This window comes from Bombina bombina, chromosome 2 (assembly GCF_027579735.1).
Source record: "Bombina bombina isolate aBomBom1 chromosome 2, aBomBom1.pri, whole genome shotgun sequence".
NCBI lineage: Eukaryota > Metazoa > Chordata > Amphibia > Anura > Bombinatoridae > Bombina > Bombina bombina.
The window spans coordinates 514,815,211-514,835,083 of NC_069500.1; the positions used below are offsets into that span (position 1 = coordinate 514,815,211).

A 19,873-nucleotide genomic window follows, 5' to 3' on the forward strand; every position below is an offset into this window, starting at 1 on the left:
AAATTCCACAACCCACCTTACTGTCACTTACCTGTTTCTTTGCAGTGGGGCTCAAAAGAGATAACGCTGAAGGCACTCATTGACTCCGGGGCTTCAAGCAACTTTATAGATTTAGAAGTGGTGTGTAAAAATAAAAAATCAATAAAAAAGAAAACAAATCCATATGTGTTACGAGTGTTTGATGGCAGTCAAACGGCCCTATCACACACCAAACTTCACCCATATTAATGGTTACACAGGAGGGACATAAGGAATACATTTCTTTTGACATAACACCCTCACCTTTATTTCCAGTTATATTAGGTTTAAGATGGTTAAAACAACACCAACTTAGTATTGATTGGCAAACACTATGTACACAATTCCTATCCCAACACTGTAGGCAAACCTGTTTATCTATGCTATGTACTTCTTATATCAACACTGAAGTAGTTGTTTTACTTAACTCTATACCCACAGTTTATTCACAATTCCAGGATGTCTTAGAAAAAAAGGAGGCGGAGTCATTGCCTCTGCATAGGACTTATGATTGTGCAATAGAACTCCTTTCCGGGTCCCCAATACCATATGGACATATCTACCCGCTATCTCAGCCAGAGCTTCTGCATTTAAAACAGTATTTAGATGAGAATTTGAAAAAGGGGTTTATTAGACCCTCGACATCACCAGCTGCAGCTGGTATGTTTTTTGTGCGCAATAAAGATGGTACCCTAAGACCAATTATAGATTATAGACAGCTCAATAAGATCACTATAAAAAAATGTTACCCTCTACCTCTGATAACTGAATTGATTGAACGCTTGGGTAAGGCTTCTATTTACACAAAACTGGATCTAAGGGGCGCTTATAATTTGATACGCATTAGGAAAGGGAACGAATGGCTCACATCGTTTCGTACTAGGTACGGACTGTACGAATGTGTTGAAAAAAAAAAGAGATTTGGAGTATAGAGCGCAAATGAATGCTAAAACCTTTGAGGACAATTGTGTATTAATTTAATAACAAATAGATGTATGTGTTTATTTAATAAATTCTGTATTTGTTAAGTGATGCTATTCATTAGGGATATATCAATTTGATGACACTGAAATCTATAGAATTTTTTTTTTATTAATTTTGAAAAAAAAATATATATAAATATATATAACTCTAGGAAGTATATGAAACACTGATATCCAATTAGACAGATAAAACAAATAATATATGTAAATAATATGTGTTACACCTAGTACATTGAAACAACTAGTGTAATACAAATAAAAGAAGGATAAATAGAACGTGCTGATGTTACATCTAGTGCATTGATACACTTAGTGTAATATTGCAGAAGTTGCAAATGTTGCAAAAGATACGAATACTGTAAGTGTTGCCAATAATGTGGATAATACCAATAGTATAAGTAGTGCCCAAATAAAATGCCACTGTATAAAGGCTAATACTCGTTTAATTAACAGGAAAATGCGGTTAAAATATAGGTAAAAGTGCAGGTAAAAATGCAGTCGGCCGACTGTACAGAAAAAAGCTTTTCCTTTTTAAAAGGCGTTTTTGTTGTTTAAAATGTTCTACCACCGGTGGATTCGTATGTGCAAATTATGATGGGGTTGTATATCCTTCTGTTGTTTGTTTACGGGGAGGCCGGTCCTGGAGCCAGTATTGTATAGCAATGAGTAGATGTGCAAATGTTTTTGTACGTTGCCAGGGCTCTACGGGCTTAAGAGAGAAACACAGTAAGGAGCGGTGCGATATCAAAGTTTTTACTTACCGTCTCTTAGCCGATTCTGGAGCCTGGTTGTAGATCCGGGTGGTGTCTAGTGTTCCTCGGCTCTGCGCCCTCTCCTCGGATTTAGTGTAGATGAAGTCCCCAATCTTCTGTGTAGTTATAGTAAAGGTATCTGCCTAAACGCTGTGGGGAACTTGAGCGCAAGGGATACACTTTTCCATATGCTGGATCTTTAGTAAGATTTTGTTTTCAGCTTCCTCAATCCGCTGTTACTTTCAGCTTCCTCAAAAAGCTGTTAGTTTGTAGAAAATGAAATTCCGCACGGATGCTTAGTGGATTCGATCACTGTGATTTAGACAGTTTTTAGAGCAGTAGTTTGCTACGCGTTTCGGCCGTGAGTATCGTCCTTTTTCAAGCTTTACTACTGCTGAGGTTATTGGCGGGCTTTTTATTCTTTATGTCTAACCGCTGTCGGTAATAGTAATCTAAATTTTTTTCACTTCACCGCCATAGAAAAAATAAGAAAAAGTTGTAGGGGGGAAAACATTCAAAAACACTCTTACAAGCAGAAGCAAAGTGGATATTCAAATTACAAACACTACAACCAAAAGGTCTTAATATAGATTTCAACCTAAATAGCTTTTTCAAAGACTAATTTTATTTTTTTATTTTTTTAAATGATCGTAGTAAACTTCCAATATATATATTTATTATATATTTTTATACATTTTTTGTATACACATTCTTTCCAAATATTATGTATGCATCTGTCTATTGCACATATATTGATAGACATTTTCAATTACTCAGATCCATTTTTGATCCATCAGTTTTGATCAATATTTTTACCAATTTACATCATCCAATTAAAAGCAACCATTTACTAATTTATTTACTATTTATTTTACTATCTATTTATCTATTTTAATTAAAAAAAAATAGATCTTTTTATATTTATATTTATATTGGAAATCGTTGCACAAAAAAATTAATTGATATTTTTTTTTTTTTAAATTAAAATTGATATTTGCAGTGTACAACCTTCTTTAAAGCAACAAACATGATACACAAGTTATATTATATTATTTTATCTAACATCACTAGCAGCCTTTCCATAACTATATTTATGTCCTAATTGCCCCGGCAACATATATCTTCGCCCAAAACTCCAATTTGTATACCAATTAATATAAACATGATATACAGACACTTTTTTCTGTCTACCATTAATAATAGTAGGATATGAAACTCTTTTAACTTTTTTGACTTTTATTATTGTTGTTGAACGGAATGAATACTTTTTCTACTTGATGATAATATGCTAGATAGCTACTTTATTCACAATCACAAACTGTAATTAAACACTTTACCAAATACTAGCAGCAGCTTAATATGTACCTTCTTATCAACTTTTATAATATATTAGCAACTGTCTTTATGGAAACAGATACTGCCATATAAAAACATCGTAAATATAAAAACATCGTAAACATGATTGAGTAATTCCATTGATATATACACTCGTCTAATCATCTGAAGCATAAGTTTCAAGTATTCCAGACGGTTTTTAAAAAACATGCAAATTGCCAAACACTGCAATAAGTGAAAAACTTCAGAGTAATTGCCTAATTGCTTAATTGTCCGACAGCGGTTAGACAGAAAGAGTAAAAAGCCCGCCAATAACCTCAGCAGTAGTAAAGCTTGAAAAAGGCCGATACTCACGGCCGAAACACGAAGCGAACTACTGCTCTAAAAACTGTCTAAATCACAGTGCTCGAATCCACTAAGCATCCATGCGGAATTTCATTTTCTACAAACTAACAGCTGTTTGAGGAAGCTGAAAGCAACAGCCGATTGAGGAAGCTGAAAACAAAACCTTACTAAAGATCCAGCATATGGAAAAGTGTATCCCTTGCGCTCAAGTTCCCCACAGCGTTTAGGCAGATACCTTTACTATAACTACACAGAAGATTGGGGACTTCATCTACACTAAATCTGAGGAGAGGCCACAGAGCCGAGGAACACTAGACACCACCCGGATCTACAACCAGGCTCCATAATCGGCTTAGAGACGGTAAGTAAAAACTTTGATATCGCACCGCTCCTTACTGTGTTCCTCTCTTAAGCCCGTAGAGCCCTGGCAACATACAAAAACATTTGCACATCTACTCATTGCTATACAATACTGGCTCCAGGACCGGCCTCCCCGTAAACAAACAACAGAAGGATATACAACCCCATCATAATTTGCACATACGAATCCACCGGTGGTAGAACATTTTAAACAACAAAAACGCCTTTTAAAAAGGAAAAGCTTTTTTCTGTACAGTCGGCTGACTGCATTTTTACCTGCACTTTTACCTATATTTTAACCGCATTTTCCTGTTGATTAAGAGAGTATTAGCCTTTACACAGTGGCATTTTATTTGGGCACTACTTATACTATTGGTATTATCCACATTATTGGCAACACACAGTATTCGTATCTTTTGCAACATTTGCAACTTCTGCAATATTACACTAAGTGTATCAATGCACTAGATGTAACATCAGCACGTTCCATTTATCCTACTTTTATTTGTATTACACTAGGTGTTTCAATGTACTATGTGTAACACATATATTATTTACATATATTATTTATTTTATCTGTCTAATCGGATATCAGTGTTTCATATACTTCCTAGAGTTATATATATTTATATATATATATATTTTTTTTAAATAATAAAAAAAAAATTCTATAGATTTCAGTGTCATCAAATTGATATATCCCTAATGAATAGCAACAGAATGTATTAAATAAACACATACATCTATTTGTTATTAAATTAATACACAATTGTCTTCAAAGGTTTTAGCATTCTGTAACGCCCCAGCAACTTTCCAGTACTTTATTAATGAGGCATTTAGGGATATGTTGGATGTATGTGTAAACATTTACTTGGATGACATCCTCATCTACTTGGAATCCCTTGAACAATATATAAAACATGTAACCACAGTATTAACCAGGCTAAGAGAGAACCAACTCTATGCTAAACCAGAAAAGTGTATATTCCATACACAGGATATATCCTTCCTTGGTTACAGGATTACGGCAGAAGGTATCAATATGGAAGACACCAAGATAACCTCTATCACCAGTTGGCCACAACCAACCACTGTAAAAGAACTTCAGAGTTTCCTTGGATTTTCAAATTTTTATTGCAAATTTATTAAAAACTTCTCTTCTATAGTAAAACCTCTCACAAGACTCACAGGGAAGGCTACAGCTTTCGTTTGGACACCAGAAGCACAACGAGCATTTGAATCACTTAAGGTGAGTTTTACAACCGCACCGATTCTCCATTTCCCAGACACAACTTTACAGTACATCCTTGAAGTGGATGCGTCTGAGTACACGATAGCAGCTATTTTATCACAATGAACAAGTTTAACAGAACCCCTCCATCCTGTCGCTTATTATTCTCGATCATTAAGTCCTCCAGAGATCAACTACCCCATAGGAGAAAAAGAGCTCCTATCGATCAAATCTGCTTTGGAACATTGGAGACACCTGTTGGAAGGTACTGACATACCAATTCTAGTATATACAGACCACAAGAACTTAGAATATCTACAAACTAACCGTACACTATCTTCAAGACAACTAAGATGGAGTTTGTATTTCTCTAGGTTCAACTTCCATATACAATATCGACCAGGATCGCGTAACGGTAAGGCAGATGCACTATCTAGATAGAAAACACCTCCTAATCACGGAAAACATCCAAGTACTGTTTTATCATCAGAACATTTTATATCATGCACGTACACTCTAGCACAAGATGTAAAGAGTGCACAAAGGAATGATTCCAACTTGTATAAATATAACCTCAAGCTACACACAGATGGTTTGTATTATTTTGAAAACGTGTTGTATATCCCACCAACTTTACAAGGAACAATTCTACAACAAAACTACGACTCAGTCTTGAACGGACATCCCGGTATACATAATACCTATCATCTATTGAGAAGGAAATACTGGTGGCCTAAAATGTGGAATTCAGTAGAAGAATATGTGAAGACCTGCACGTCTTGTGTACAAAATAAGAAGGAGCATAAGAAGCCCTACGGCTACCTAATGTCATTACCAATTCCCAATCGCCCATGGAAAGAAGTCGCAATGGATTTCATTGGGGAATTACCTAAGTCCAAGACGTACACTACCATACTGGTAGTAATTGATGTGTTTACTAAGATGGCACATTTCCTGCCTATCCAATCTTTGCCCACTGCATCTCAAACGACAGATTTATTTCTATCACACATTGTTAAATTACATGGTTTACCATCATGTATTTTGACCGATTGTGGTAGTCAATTTACATCAAAATTTTGGCAATCTCTATGCAAAAGTTTAAACATTACTAGGAAGCTAACAACATCCAATCATCCACAAATGAACGGCCAATGCAAACGTACCAACCAGACCTTAGAACAATATCTAAGAATTTACTGTTCACAACAACAGGATAAGTGGGCTGATTATGTGGCTACTGCAGAGTTTGCATATAATAATGCAAAAAATAATTCTACACAGCTTACTCCATTTTTTGCCAACTATGGATTTCATCCAGATTACGAATTACTCCCTAATTTACAGGCTCCATGCCCCATTGTCAACGACCTTGTCAATTCCATTGCTCAAAACTTCAAATTGTTACAGGACAACATCACTCAGACACAGACTCAACATCAGCAATACTATAACCTCTGGCGACGTCCAGCTCCAGAGTATAAAATTGGTGACTTGGTTTGGCTGTCCACTCGTAACTTGAGAATACCAGCTTCAAAAACAAAGTTCAATCAGTTATACATTGGACCATTTCCTATAACCAAACTTATCAACTCCAATGCCGTTGTTCTTCAACTACCTGAAAGATATCGAATACATCCCTCTTTTCATGTTTCCCTACTCAAACCGTATACCACTGTCAGATCAGAACCCACACAGGTTCTGGATCCAGCTGAGCCACTAACTTTGGATGAAGAATGTGAGGTCTCTGAAGTCCTTGACTCAAGAGTTTTCCAAGGTGAATTGCAGTACCTTATCCATTGGGAGGGGTATTCCCATGACGAAGATTCCTGGGAGCCTGCCACGAATATATCCGCACCTCGTTTGGTGTTGCTTTTCCATAGGCAACATCGGGAGAGACCCTCGTTTTGAAAACCTGGAGGTTTTCCCTTGAGTGGGGGACATGTCATATATGTTATGTCTTCCTCCATCTGTTGTCAAAGTAGCCTGTTCCTTTAATTATGGGCTGGCTCTTATCCTTTATAACGGCCTCAGCCTGTTACTTCAGTGCTTGTTATTGTGGAACCTACCTTGTCTAGGATTCTATTCGAGCCTTCCTAATTATTCTTTTGCCTCCTCCTGTTAGCAGCAACTAACAGGTTGTGTCTCTGCCTCTGCCTTACGTGCAACGCCTTGTGACCGCCCCCTTCCTCACCGGAGCTTCGCGGGCAAACTATTCTGAGCTAGTGTTTGGAACCATCGCATCAACTCTCCATCTGGACATCGAGTAAGTACTTACTGCGATATCGTGACCACACTAGTGTCTGAACTGTACATTGTCACATATCTGTGAACTCGTAACAAATCTTTACCGGAACTGATTCCTACGCTCTGATTCAGCCGTTCAGCTCCATCTCGCTACTCTGTGTCATTTTTGCAGCATTCTAGATTATGCATCGATACGTTGTTATATATAAACACAGATATTATTATAACATTGTAGAGTCAACGATCAGCATATGTTTATTAATTATATTACTTTATTGTGATCACTTTTGTTCCACATATAAAGATTGTATTAGTATAAGCAGAACTATACATTCTGAATACCGTGGTAAATTAACTGCCTGTTATTATCATATCTCCTAAAAAAGCATAGGAGATTGTGATTTGTGCAGGAACAAACATTGCTTAGTAGCTGTGAATTAGGTCTAATCTGCATACTTGATTATTTATTTTAGTTAATGCTATCATATCTGAAATCTGACAGAACCTTGACACTAATAGAAAATGGCTATCTATGAAGGCTGTTTTTTACAGATGTGGAGGGAGACCATGTAAAAGCTGTAATTATGCAGAAGTAGGTGAGACATTCACTTCAACAAATACAAGAAATACTTCTAAAATTAATGATATAATTACTTGTAATTCATCATATGTCATCTGTCTAGTTACCTGTAAACTTTAAAAATTTCAGTATGTGGGTCTCACTTCTAGGCTTCTCAAGGACAGAATCAGAGAACATTTACTGTCGTTAGAGGCTTAGATACCTAAGACACCAGTGGCCAAACATTTTGCAGGACATATGAATAATCTTGAGCACTTTAGCTTCCAAGGGAATGAACACATTAAGTGCAGTGTCAGGGGTGGAGATAGATTTATGTTATTAAGTAAGAAAGAAGTCTATTGGATATACACACTAAGGACAGGCTCACCCATAGGCATAAACAAAATAAGCAATGTTAAATTGTTTATAGATAGAAGTTAACTCCATGGCTAACTGATGTAGCATTTATTTGCAATAGGATACAGATTGTATTTAGGTGAGTGGATACTTTTTCCATGTAATCCTCTGGCAATGAGATTTATCAACTGGGGTAATTTTCATCATTACTGGCATTTATTAATATGTTTTTGGCAATCAACGTTGTATACATAAATTGATTATCTGCCTCTAATGAGTCAACTAATGCTATTGTTCCCTAATTGTTATAGTTGTTCCTTCTTCGCAAATCATTGCTGTGAAATATCTACCTCAGAATCATATATAAAGTATGCAGTAGTCTTATACAAATATAGGTAGGGGATTTTTCAGTAAGCTAGACATCGATTAAGAGCCCAAATCAATTTGAAGTTGTTTTTAGTGTATCTCAATGTATTTCTTTAAGTTTTGTATCAATGAATTTCTTGTTATGATGTTACTTTTTAAATAGACGATTAAGTGGTGGTAAAATTTGTTATATCTGTGATAATTGTGAATGATGCAATACTATTGGTTAGGAATGAGACATCCCATTGTAATGTAAAGTAGGTAGATACACCTGTTTGATAGCTCTGATGAAGTGCCCATGAGGCAGTAAACGCATCAGCTGCAGTACCTGTTTGCTGTGTCCTTTGGCTTTTATATGCATACCCAATAAAATGGATGTTTTAATACAGATCTCTCTACTGGCTTGATCGATTTTCTCTGAGACAGCTAACCTTGTTTTAGCAAAAGAATGAACCAGATTTGATAATAGAAGTAAACTGGAAAATTGTTTAAAATCGCATTTTCTATTTGAATCATGAGAACATGTGGGTTTCATGTCCCTTTAATGCTAAGTTAATATAAGAACAAAACAAAAGCAAAGAGGTGTGTAAAACTTGCTGCTCTCGGAAGTGGTTTGATAGGGGTGGGGCAGTGAGCTTCCTCTGCAAGATATACTCAATGACTTAAATTGTATCTTGCACCCTGTGTTGTCTGCACCAACAAACACTCTAATGAGAACTGGATAAACATGCACTGCCAGCTAGCACTTATCCTTATTACATTTATTTTTGTTTTCCATTGTAAGTTTTTGTTAAGTAATCATTTTCCTGATATGACCCACTCATTTCTGTTCTATCATAATTTGCATAAAAAATAGAAATTTTTTTTTTTTCTTTATGTCCTTTGTAGGTTTTTATTTTTCAGAAATGTTAAATTAGTTATTCTGTTGTAATGTAGTTTTGAAAGTTCCCTAAAAAAGGCAAACCTTTATCATGGCATAGTTGTAACTTTATGAATTATCATGGAGAATTAAAGTAAACAATTTTTTATTTTTTTGTCAGTCACTTTTTACTGAACACTGAAAAATTCAAATAGATAATTTAGAACTTAATCTATCTAATATATTTATATTTTTCCAGATGTAAGCAGCAAAGAAGAAGTGAATCAAATGCCTCTTTCAGAAATTACTTTGAAGGGTGAAAAGATTGTTATGAGCTGCAAATATGTCACAAGCTATTTCAGCAGTCTGCAGTGGTACAGGCAGCTTCCTGGGGAGAGACCAATTCTGCTAAGAATTCAGCGCTTGGATGAGAATGTTACAGAACAGAACTCTATGTTTGTGCTGCAGAAGGAGAATCAGCTGAGTTCACTGACTATTCTTCACCCTGATGTATCAGACACAGCCACCTATTGGTGCGCTCTGGGGGCACAGTGCTGAAAACCATCTGATCACTGAACAAAAACACAGAGCTGTGAAGCTACTTTATGTATTAATACCAGTATTTTAAGTAAAAAGGTAATAATAATACACAAGTCTGCAATACTTAATTTTCAAAAAAGTTTAAAGACGTTTTTTCTTTTAACTTTCACTCACAAACACAATAAATACTATTTCTATTATGTCACATTTTTGTACAGATTTAGCAAAAATGACAAATTCATTGTATTTCATACATGAATATAATATAATTTAAAATACATTTTCCATATTATTTTTGCCAGTGGCAATAGTACTTGACATTTAAAAAAGGAACAATACAAATGAAATAATTACTTACAATAAAATGTTCTTATCACACTGTTTCAGGGGCATCTCTGTGAATTATCCAGTAGTAAACTGCCATCATGTTGACATCCCAGCATCCTTGCTACCTCTTTTCCATGTCCTTAAGGTATTGGTGGACCCTTTCACCCTTTTCCTCAATCACATCTCCAAAGTTATCTGGAAAGATGTTAAAGCTCCTTAAACTTTACTAACACATTATGCACAACATCTTTGTAGCTAAGATCCCTATTGTTTCCTAAAAAGGTAGAAATTCCCTATATGAATGAAATCCAAATCATTATAATACCTAAAGCAAGTAGATTTATTTTTACCTTTTTTCCATTGCACAAACAGAGAAGGCCTTGTGTGAAGCCCATTGATTATCTTGATCACAAGTTTCATCCAAAATAGGGGAAATAAACCTGTCACTGTCCTTTAGAACTAACTTTCAACATATATAACAAAAAGATTACTTTTCCTTTAATAATACCTTTTTATTATTAATTATTACTCTATGGGCACAAAGTTTTACCCCAGCTATGCTAATCTCTTCATGGGATTATGGGAAGAAGATTTTGTATCCAACCTAAGGCTGGGAGCGAGCCTTGTCCTCTACAAACGGTACATAGATGACATACTCATGATTTGGAGAGGCCTTACAACAGATCTAGACATCTTTCTAGCAGATATGAATATTAATGAGGTAGGTTTAAAATTTACAAGTAGTTTCAGTAAAGAAATTATCTTGTTTTTAGATCTAGAAGTTAAAGATGGTATTGTGGAGACAAAAACTTGCTTCAAAAAGGTAGATGCTAATAGTTTGGTACATTCAAATAGTTGCCACTTGAGAAGATGGAAAGAGACTATCCCTAGAGGACAATATTTCAGAATAAGGAGAAATTGCACTAAACTAAAGGAATATAATAAACAAGTAAAGATCCTTCAACAAAGATTTCAGAAAGAAAATATAAAAAAAAACCAATAGCACAAGCTAAAAAGTGTGCCGAGATTAGGGAGAGAAAATAATTATTAGAATACAAGAAAAATCAAAAATCAAATTCAATAGAAGGAAATATAATATGAGCAACTTTGATACCATATTATAATTGTGATTATAGAATATAAAACAGAATCCTGAATAAACATTGGCACCTGGCAAAGACTTACCCTGTAATAAGAGATAGAGGAACTCCATATCCAAAAATTATTTATATAAAATAAAAAAAATTAAATCTATTTTAGCATCAAGTGAATAGAGAAGGAAGAGTAAGACAAGCGGTAAATGCAGCCTGCCAGACTCCAACGAACCGGAAGTCAATTCAGAGACCAAACCGCTGTGCAATGCGGTGTGGAGAAAAAAGTCCCTTATACAAGGTAACAAATGCACGGAGAGCCGTAGCCAGAAAGCAGAGGATCAGGATGCCAAATATGAGAGAATATTTTCTCTTGAATAGAGAAGGAACTCTTAATGGGGTAGACAGTTAGATTTATTGGGTAATGATTTAAGTGGTTTCTATCCCTATTTTATTTGTAAATCTTGCAAATGTAGCTGCAAAACAAAAACCTATAGATCTTAAAGTGAAGGTAAAGTGAAACGCTCTATTATAATTAATAACAGATAATAAACAAAATAAATATAACTTTCATTCATCAAATTTACAATTGTTTTTTTTTATAAACAACGATCACCTTGCTTTGTTGTCCAATTGATTCTTTGGCCGTTAGGCGGCCGTCAATTCACGTCATAATACGATGGGTCTATATGCGCATGCATGACATCTTCCACTGCGCATTTGTCAAGCTTGACCGTCCACGTTTAGCGCATGCGCAGTATAAAATTCACTTTGTCTGCATAGTTGGACAGCATAGGAACTCAGACGGCATCCAATTTGCATGTCCATGATCAAAAATTATGCGCATGCGCAGTTACTCCATGCTGGATGTGCACGAGCTTACTAGACACGTATAGAGCGGGTGGGACATCACAGCTCTATACGTCACAGTATCAAAAACCAGGAAATGGAGGATGGGAGGAGATTCTGCAGGGAACGGTATGACAAATAAAGTTAAAATTATACCTAAATAAATAAATTTTTTGAAAAAACAAACCTAGCAACTGGTTTTGACTTAGTAAAAGGTAGATAAATACAATGGCTAGTTAACAAAACTTTACCTTCACTTTAACAAACAGGCAAAGAATTTAAAATAAAAGAAACGATTAGATGTCAAGATAGGGGAGTAATATATCTTATTGAGTGTTCTTGTGAAGAACAGTATTTAGATGAAACATCAAGAACCCTAAGAGAACGTATTTGTAAACACCTCTGGAATATTGAGAACATTTTAGGGAAGCATATTCTAACAGATTAAGAGGCCCATTTATCAAGCTCCAAATGGAGCTTGAGGGCCCGTGTTTCTAAAGACCGCTGCTCCATAACCTTGTCCGCCTGCTCAGAGCAGGCGGACAGAGATTGTCACAATTCAACCTGATAGAGTACGATCGGGTTGATTGACACCCCTGCTGGCGGCTGCAAATCTGCAGGGGGCAGCGTTGCACCAGCAGCTCACAAGAGCTGCTGGTGCAATGCTGAACACGGAGAGCGTATTGCTCTCCGCATTCAGCGAGGTCTGTCGGACCTGATCCGCACTGTCGGATCAGGTCCGACAGACCTTTAATAAATAGGCCTCTAAGTGACTTCAAATTTCGGAGGGTATGCAATTTAAAATCAGACTGGAGAGGGGGAAAGTTTGAACATAATTTGTTAAAGAAAGAAGCAGAATAAATATGTAAATTACAGACCTTATACCTAATGGTCTAAATGCTTAATTTGATGTAATGTCCTTTATATATATATATATATATATATATATATATATATATATATATATATATATATATATATATATATATATATATACATTTTGTATTACTTTATAAGCTCTGTATAAATTAATAAGACCACCTTAAAAAACACTTTATTTATGAATGTACAAGTGGACCAATAAGATGGAAGAAAAAATGGAACTTTAGAAGTATAGAACCAATAATTTAATTGCACAAATTCTCAATAAATTGGATAACAAGGAGGTTTCAACCATTCAGCCATGACCCAAAGGGGACACCTCAGTGAGTATTTAAACTTTTATACTCAGTGCTTGCTATAAATGCTATAATTCTCTGAATCAGAGACTAAAGGATAGACACCTACACCTCAACAATGACCAGCAACTTAACTGTAAAGAAGTAACAGTTTAAGAATTGGATAAGAAATATTGAGTGGTGTCTAAACTATAATATTATAACCTAATAGCAGCTGGTTATGTAACCAACAAGCACAAGTAGGAGAAAACTGACAAAGTTGATGCTGCTGCTTCAAATGTTACAGCAAACTGTAGACTGAATCCATCCACGTCGGTCACCAGGAAGAAAGAATTTGAGGAACCTCATAACCGGCGGTGTAAATCCAAGCAACTCTGATATTGGAGAGAATTGCGGCTTCACTTTACACCCACAGGTGAGTGCATTTCGAGCGCTAAGAACATCAACATTTAACACACATAATTATATGGTTAATCCATCCACCTGCTAAGGACAATTTCTTTCAGGATTGAAGTGTATTAGGACATTTAAAAGTCTTTCCTGCCAATTATATTGTAAAGGTTCCATGAATTTATAAATCCCTCAAAGCATAGGGGCTATTAAAGTGACTATTGATTTTTTAGTATATATATATATATATATATATATATATATATACACACACATACATATATATATATATAGCTGATAAAGGACGGCACTCACTGGTCTTTCCAAAGTGTACTTTAATAAAAAAAAAGTGACTTTGCGGGGACACACTCCCCTTCCTCAGACCTCTGAGGAAGGGGAGTGTGTCCCCGAAACGTCACTTTTTGTGTATTAAAGTACACTTTGGAAAGACCAGTGAGTGCCGTCCTTTATCAGCTATATTTAACCGTTGGCACCCTGGCAGCTGTTATTGTGGTGAGAGTGCTCCTTTTTTAACTTTATATATATATATATATATATATATATATATATACACACAAGAAAGTTCAAGTATGAGGGCACTCACAGGTCTTCATTTATAACAATTTATTCATAAACCAATATTTTCCATCAGATCAAAGTCGATGTTTCGGCTTATAGTTTAAGCCTTTTTCAAGACAATCTATAATGCAGACATTTTATCACAATGTTGTATAAACATCTATATACAAAATTTGTGTACAAGTATCAATTCCTATGTGCAAAAACATAACACCTTGTAAAAACTCCCCACTCAAGTGAAAACCAATTACCCCCCCCCCCATGGTTAATACATAGAGGATTATCAAAGACTCATTAAAAACTATTTGTGACATAAGTATTTTCAACTTCAATCGTTATCACTTTCGAAATGACCAATATTGGAATCGCCTTATTAAGTAGGTGTACATAGTCTAAATATAGTGGCAAATGTTCGCAATTCATGCTAGTAATCAAATATTCACATAGCCTTTACATACCTGGTTACCTTAAGCGAAAGAGCTCAGCATGTACAACGCAATTATGGAGCTGCATGTATGTCAAAAGACGGCTGCAATATTTTAAAACATCCGCTTGGTGCCAATTGGATATCGTGACCTAATTATGTAACACCCCCTGTATGTTGTTACAAACGTGTTTAATGGATATATCACTCGTAGCACATTATATCCTATACTAAAAGATCTATCAACTGAAACTACATAGTTATTTTGGATACATATGATTACATTGATAATTGTAACACTTACAGCATTTGGAATGATCATAAATATACATAAATAAATGGAGCTACTATGTAGCAAGTTAGTCTGGATCTAATCAGCGATCATTAATATACGATGACCCCCAAACTACACTTATATTAACATCTATATAAGATGTAATAGTTGGAAACCACATACTACCTAAGCATTTGTAAAGGACATCGTATGTCATGTTACATCATTTATATTTATACAACTTACAATACCATTATTTGGTAATTAACATTGCTTGTTTATATGCAGCATATATCTATAGACAAAATTTACCCAAGTTTATGGGGCAGTATAAAAACCGCTAGAAGAACAACGAATAATCAATGTATGTATTTAAGCCCCTAGGGGCTAGTGTACCCAATCTATATATCCACTGAGTCTCCCTTTTAAGTAGTTCTTCATTTCTATTACCCCCTCTTTTCAAAGGTAGTACTCTATCTATTACTATTACACGTAACATAGCCACCGTGTGTCCTATTTCAATAAAGTGCCTGGCCACCGGCTGATCACATTTTTTGTCTTTGATAGCTTATCTTATTGCACTTTTATGATTGTAAAACCTCTCATTAAAGGGGGTACTTGATTTGTCAATGTAGAATTTTCTACATGGGCATGTAAAAAAATAGACTATATGGTCTGAGGTGAAAGTGAGTCTGTGTCTAAAGCTATATTTTTTAGTTTTAAAGGGGTGACTAACTGTAGTTCCTGAGTATAAGGTGTTACATGTCACACAGTTTCCACATTTAAAGCACCCTGGTTTACCCTTTGGTAACCAGGTCCTTTGTTCCAAAATAATATCATGCTTTACTAGCATACTCTTAAGGCTCTGACCTTTCTATATACCATTCTTTGCGGTTTTATACCCACAAATGGCAGTATGTGATCCTCTGATATAAGGGACCATTTTTTAATCAATGCTTTTCTTATGGATTTGCTGGATTTCCTGACTGGGGTGTATGTGGTTATGAAGTTTAGGCTGGAACCAGACTCCTTTACTACCTTTGGTTTATGTATTAGTGTATCCTGATCAAGATCACATATTTCAGTCCAGATTCTATCAATTTATTTTGCTCTGTATTCTCTAGCCATAAACGTTTTCTTCATGTTAAGAAATTGATTTTCTTTATTGTAATTTTCAGTATTATTTCATATGACCCTGAGAAGTTGTGACTTCAAAATGCCCATCTTTAATTGGGGTGGATGATATCTATGGTATTGTAATAGGGTATTTCTGTCTGTAGGTTTTGAATAAAGTTTTGTACAGAGTTTAGTGCATGAGCCAATATTTTGTTTATATATACAAAGGTCTAAAAAGTGTAGTTCAGCAGTACTGCTCTCCATTTTGAACTGCACATTTGGTTCATTCATATTAAGTTGGGAGTACCATTATTGGAGTTCTGACTGACTGATACCCCCCCCCCCCCGTCGATGTATCTACGATACAGTATTATATTGGGATTCAATGCATTATAGACCTACTTGTTTTCATACCATGCCATAAATAAATCGGTGTACGATGGAGTGATAGGGGACCACATCATGATACCTACCAGTTGAATAAAGAATATATAATAAAATTTAAAATAGATATGTGTTAAACACATTAGGAGAAGGTCCAATATAAATTCAATGGGGGGGCCCTAGATAGTCAGAGTCAGATTTAAGATTATCTCTAACAGCTTCTATACCTAAATCATGTGGGATAATCGTAAACAAACTGGTTACATCAAGACTTACTAAAATTACATGTTCTGGATATAGATTGTCCTTAAGTAAATTAATAAGGCTTATAGCGTCCAATAGATAGGATTTTGTTTTTTTGACAGTATCTTGTAGGTGGAAATCTATATACTGGGCCACACTTTGAAATAGAGAGCCTATGGCTGATACTATGGGCCTTCCTGGTGGTCTATTTAGGTTTTTATGAACTTTCGGATCCGTGTATATGGCAGGGTATTTAGGATGGTCTAAATAATAAATGATTTTAACAATATAGCCCTGTTGTAAAGCTTCTAACAATGTTGCGTCTAGTATGGATTTGTATTCCCTAGTAGGATTCCTTGTCAGCCTTTTATATGTCACTGTGTCATTAAGTTGTCCCAAGAGATCAGTTCTTTAATATTCCCGATCTAAAATTACTATGGCCCCTCCCTTATCTGCAGGGTGGATGACTAGAGAGGTATCCTCCTTAAGGTCCTGTAAAGCTTTCCATTCTTGTCTATTCATCTTAGAATTAATCTGGTGTCCTTCTATTTGCTGATTTAGAGTCACTCTAGTGCAAATGGACATGTATGTCTTAATTGTGGGGTGTATAACATTTGGTTCAAATTTAGATTTAGCCCTAAAGTTGCTACTATTGGTGGTAGTAGGTGTGTTCTTAAAGTGGTCTTTAAGTTTTAGTTGACGTTGAAACCTATTTAAATCCACCTGATGGGAAAATTCATTTTTCTTACATGCCCATGTGGAAAATGTTACATTGACAAATTGAGTACCCCCTTTAAAGAGAGGTTAGCAACCCATAAAAGTGCAATAAGATCAGCTTTTAAAGACAAAAAAAGTGATCAGCCGGTGGCCAGGCACTTTATGGAAATGGGACACACAGTGGCTATGTTACGTGCAATGGTAATAGATAGAGTATCACCTCTGAAAAGAGGTGGTAATAGAAATGAAGAACTTCTTAAAAGGGAGACTCAGTGGATATATAGATTGGGTACACTAGCCCCTAGGGGCTTAAATACATACATTGATTATTTGTTGTTCTTCTAGCGGTTTATATACAGCCCCATAAACCTGGGTATATTTTGTCTATAGATATATGCTGCATATAATCAAGCAATGTTAATTACCAAATAATGGTCTTGTAAGTTGGATACATATAAATGATATAACATGACATACAATGTCCTTTACAAATGCTTAGGTAGTATGTGGTTTCTAACTATTACATTTTATATAGATGCTAATATAAGTGTGGTATGGGGGTCATCGTATATAAATGATCAGAAAATGGCAAAAGGAAACCGTACCATGTTCTTATTTTTCTTCATTAAAAGTTATTTTTAACTTACTACCTATATAGTGCAGCTAATTTTTTCCTTTTTCTGATTTGTTATTTTGCGGCGCAACTTGCTGCTTTCTGGCATGCATCCCCTCGGCTGTTACACACCACAGTTTCCCCAGCATTGCGGTGGAGTATATAAATGATCGTTGATTAGATCCAGACCAACTTGCTACATAGTAGCTCAGTTTCTTTCTGCATATTTATGATCATTCCCAATGCTGTTACAATTATCAATGTAATCATTTGTATCCAAAATAATGTAGTTTCAGTTGATAGATCTTTTAGTATAGGATATAATGTGCTATGAGTGATGTATCCATTACACACATTTGTAGCAACATACAGGGGGTGTTCAAATCAGCCAATAAGATTTCAGTAGCCGCTTTGGACCACTGCCGCTGAAGACCATCACTGAGAACTGCCGCTGAGGAACCGTGCATCGGGGAAGCCAGCTTCGCACCTCCACTCTGCATCGCCTTCACTCCAGATGAAGATAGAAGATGATGGAGCCGCCTAGAAGTAGACCTTCTCCGCAGGACTCCAGGAACGGTGAGTAAATATTTGGGGGTTAGACATATTTTTTTTTTTATTTTTTTTTTATTTTTTTTTTTATTTTTAAGATTAGGATTTAATGGACTTGCAAAATAGCTGAATGCCCTTTTAAGGGCAGTAAGAGAGCTGAATGCCCTTTTAAGGGCAATGCCCATACAAATTCCCCTTTAGGGGCAATGGATAGTTTAGGGTTTTATTTTGTTTTATTTTGGTGGGTGGGGGTTTTACTTTTAGGGGGGACTTAGTATTTTTTAAATGTAAAAAAGCTGTTTAACAATGCCCTACAAAGGCCCTTTTAAGGGCTATTGGTAGTTTAGTTTAAATTAGGGGGTGTTTTTATTTTGGGGGCTTTTTATTTTCATAGGGATTAGGTTTAATTTTTGATAATTTTGTTTATTTTTTTTCTGTAATTTTAGACTTTTTTATTTTTTGTAATTTGAAGGGACAGTCTACACCATAATTTTTATTATTTTAGAAGATAATCTATTTATTACCCATTCCCTAGTTTTGCATAACCAACTGCCCCCTTATTTCAGTTCTTTTGACAGACATGCATTTTAGCCAATCAGTGCTGGCTCATTGGAACTCCACGTGCGTTAGCACAGTGTTATCTATATGATACACATGAACTAACACCCTCTAGTGGTGAAAAACTGTAAAAATGCCCTGAGAGAAGAGGCGGCCTTCAAGGGCTTAGAAATTAGCATATGAAGCTCCTAGGTTTAGCTTTCAACTAAGAATACCAAGAGTACAAATCAAAATTGGTGATAAAAGTAAATTGGAAAATTGTTTAAAATGACATGCCCTATCTGAATCATGAAAGTTTATTTTGGACTAGACTGTTCCTTTAAAGTTAGGTTTTTTTTCTAAATTAATGTTAGGATTTTTTATTTTAATTGTACCTTAGTTTATGTAATTGGGGTTAATTTAGGGGGGGTTAGGTTAGGGGGCTTAGTAATTAAATTAGTAATTTGCATTGTGGGTGGTTTGTGGTTTAGGAGTTAATAGTTTAATTAGGTTTATTGTGATCTGGGGGTTGGCAGTTTAGGGGTTAATAGTATAATTAGGTAGTTGGCATTGTAGGGTTTAGGGGTTAATATTGTAATTTATTTTGTTGGTGTTGTGGGGGTTTGGCGGTTTAAGGGTTATGTAGTTTC

At 35.4% G+C, this 19,873-nt stretch overlaps 1 protein-coding gene across 1 annotated transcript; it reads left to right on the forward strand.

The window, feature by feature from the left end:
* The first annotated feature begins 4,637 nt into the window (after nt 1-4,637).
* On the forward strand, nt 4,638-5,150 carry LOC128647124 (uncharacterized). Its single transcript, XM_053699941.1, has one exon. The coding sequence runs from the start codon at nt 4,638-4,640 to the stop codon at nt 5,148-5,150; it is 513 nt and encodes a 170-aa protein (XP_053555916.1).
* The last annotated feature ends 14,723 nt before the right edge of the window (nt 5,151-19,873 follow it).

What these genes read in the sequence shown, in the direction of transcription:
- LOC128647124 (XM_053699941.1), top strand. Translation starts at nt 4,638, where the DNA reads ATGTTGGATGTATGTGTAAACATTTACTTGGATGACATCCTCATCTAC.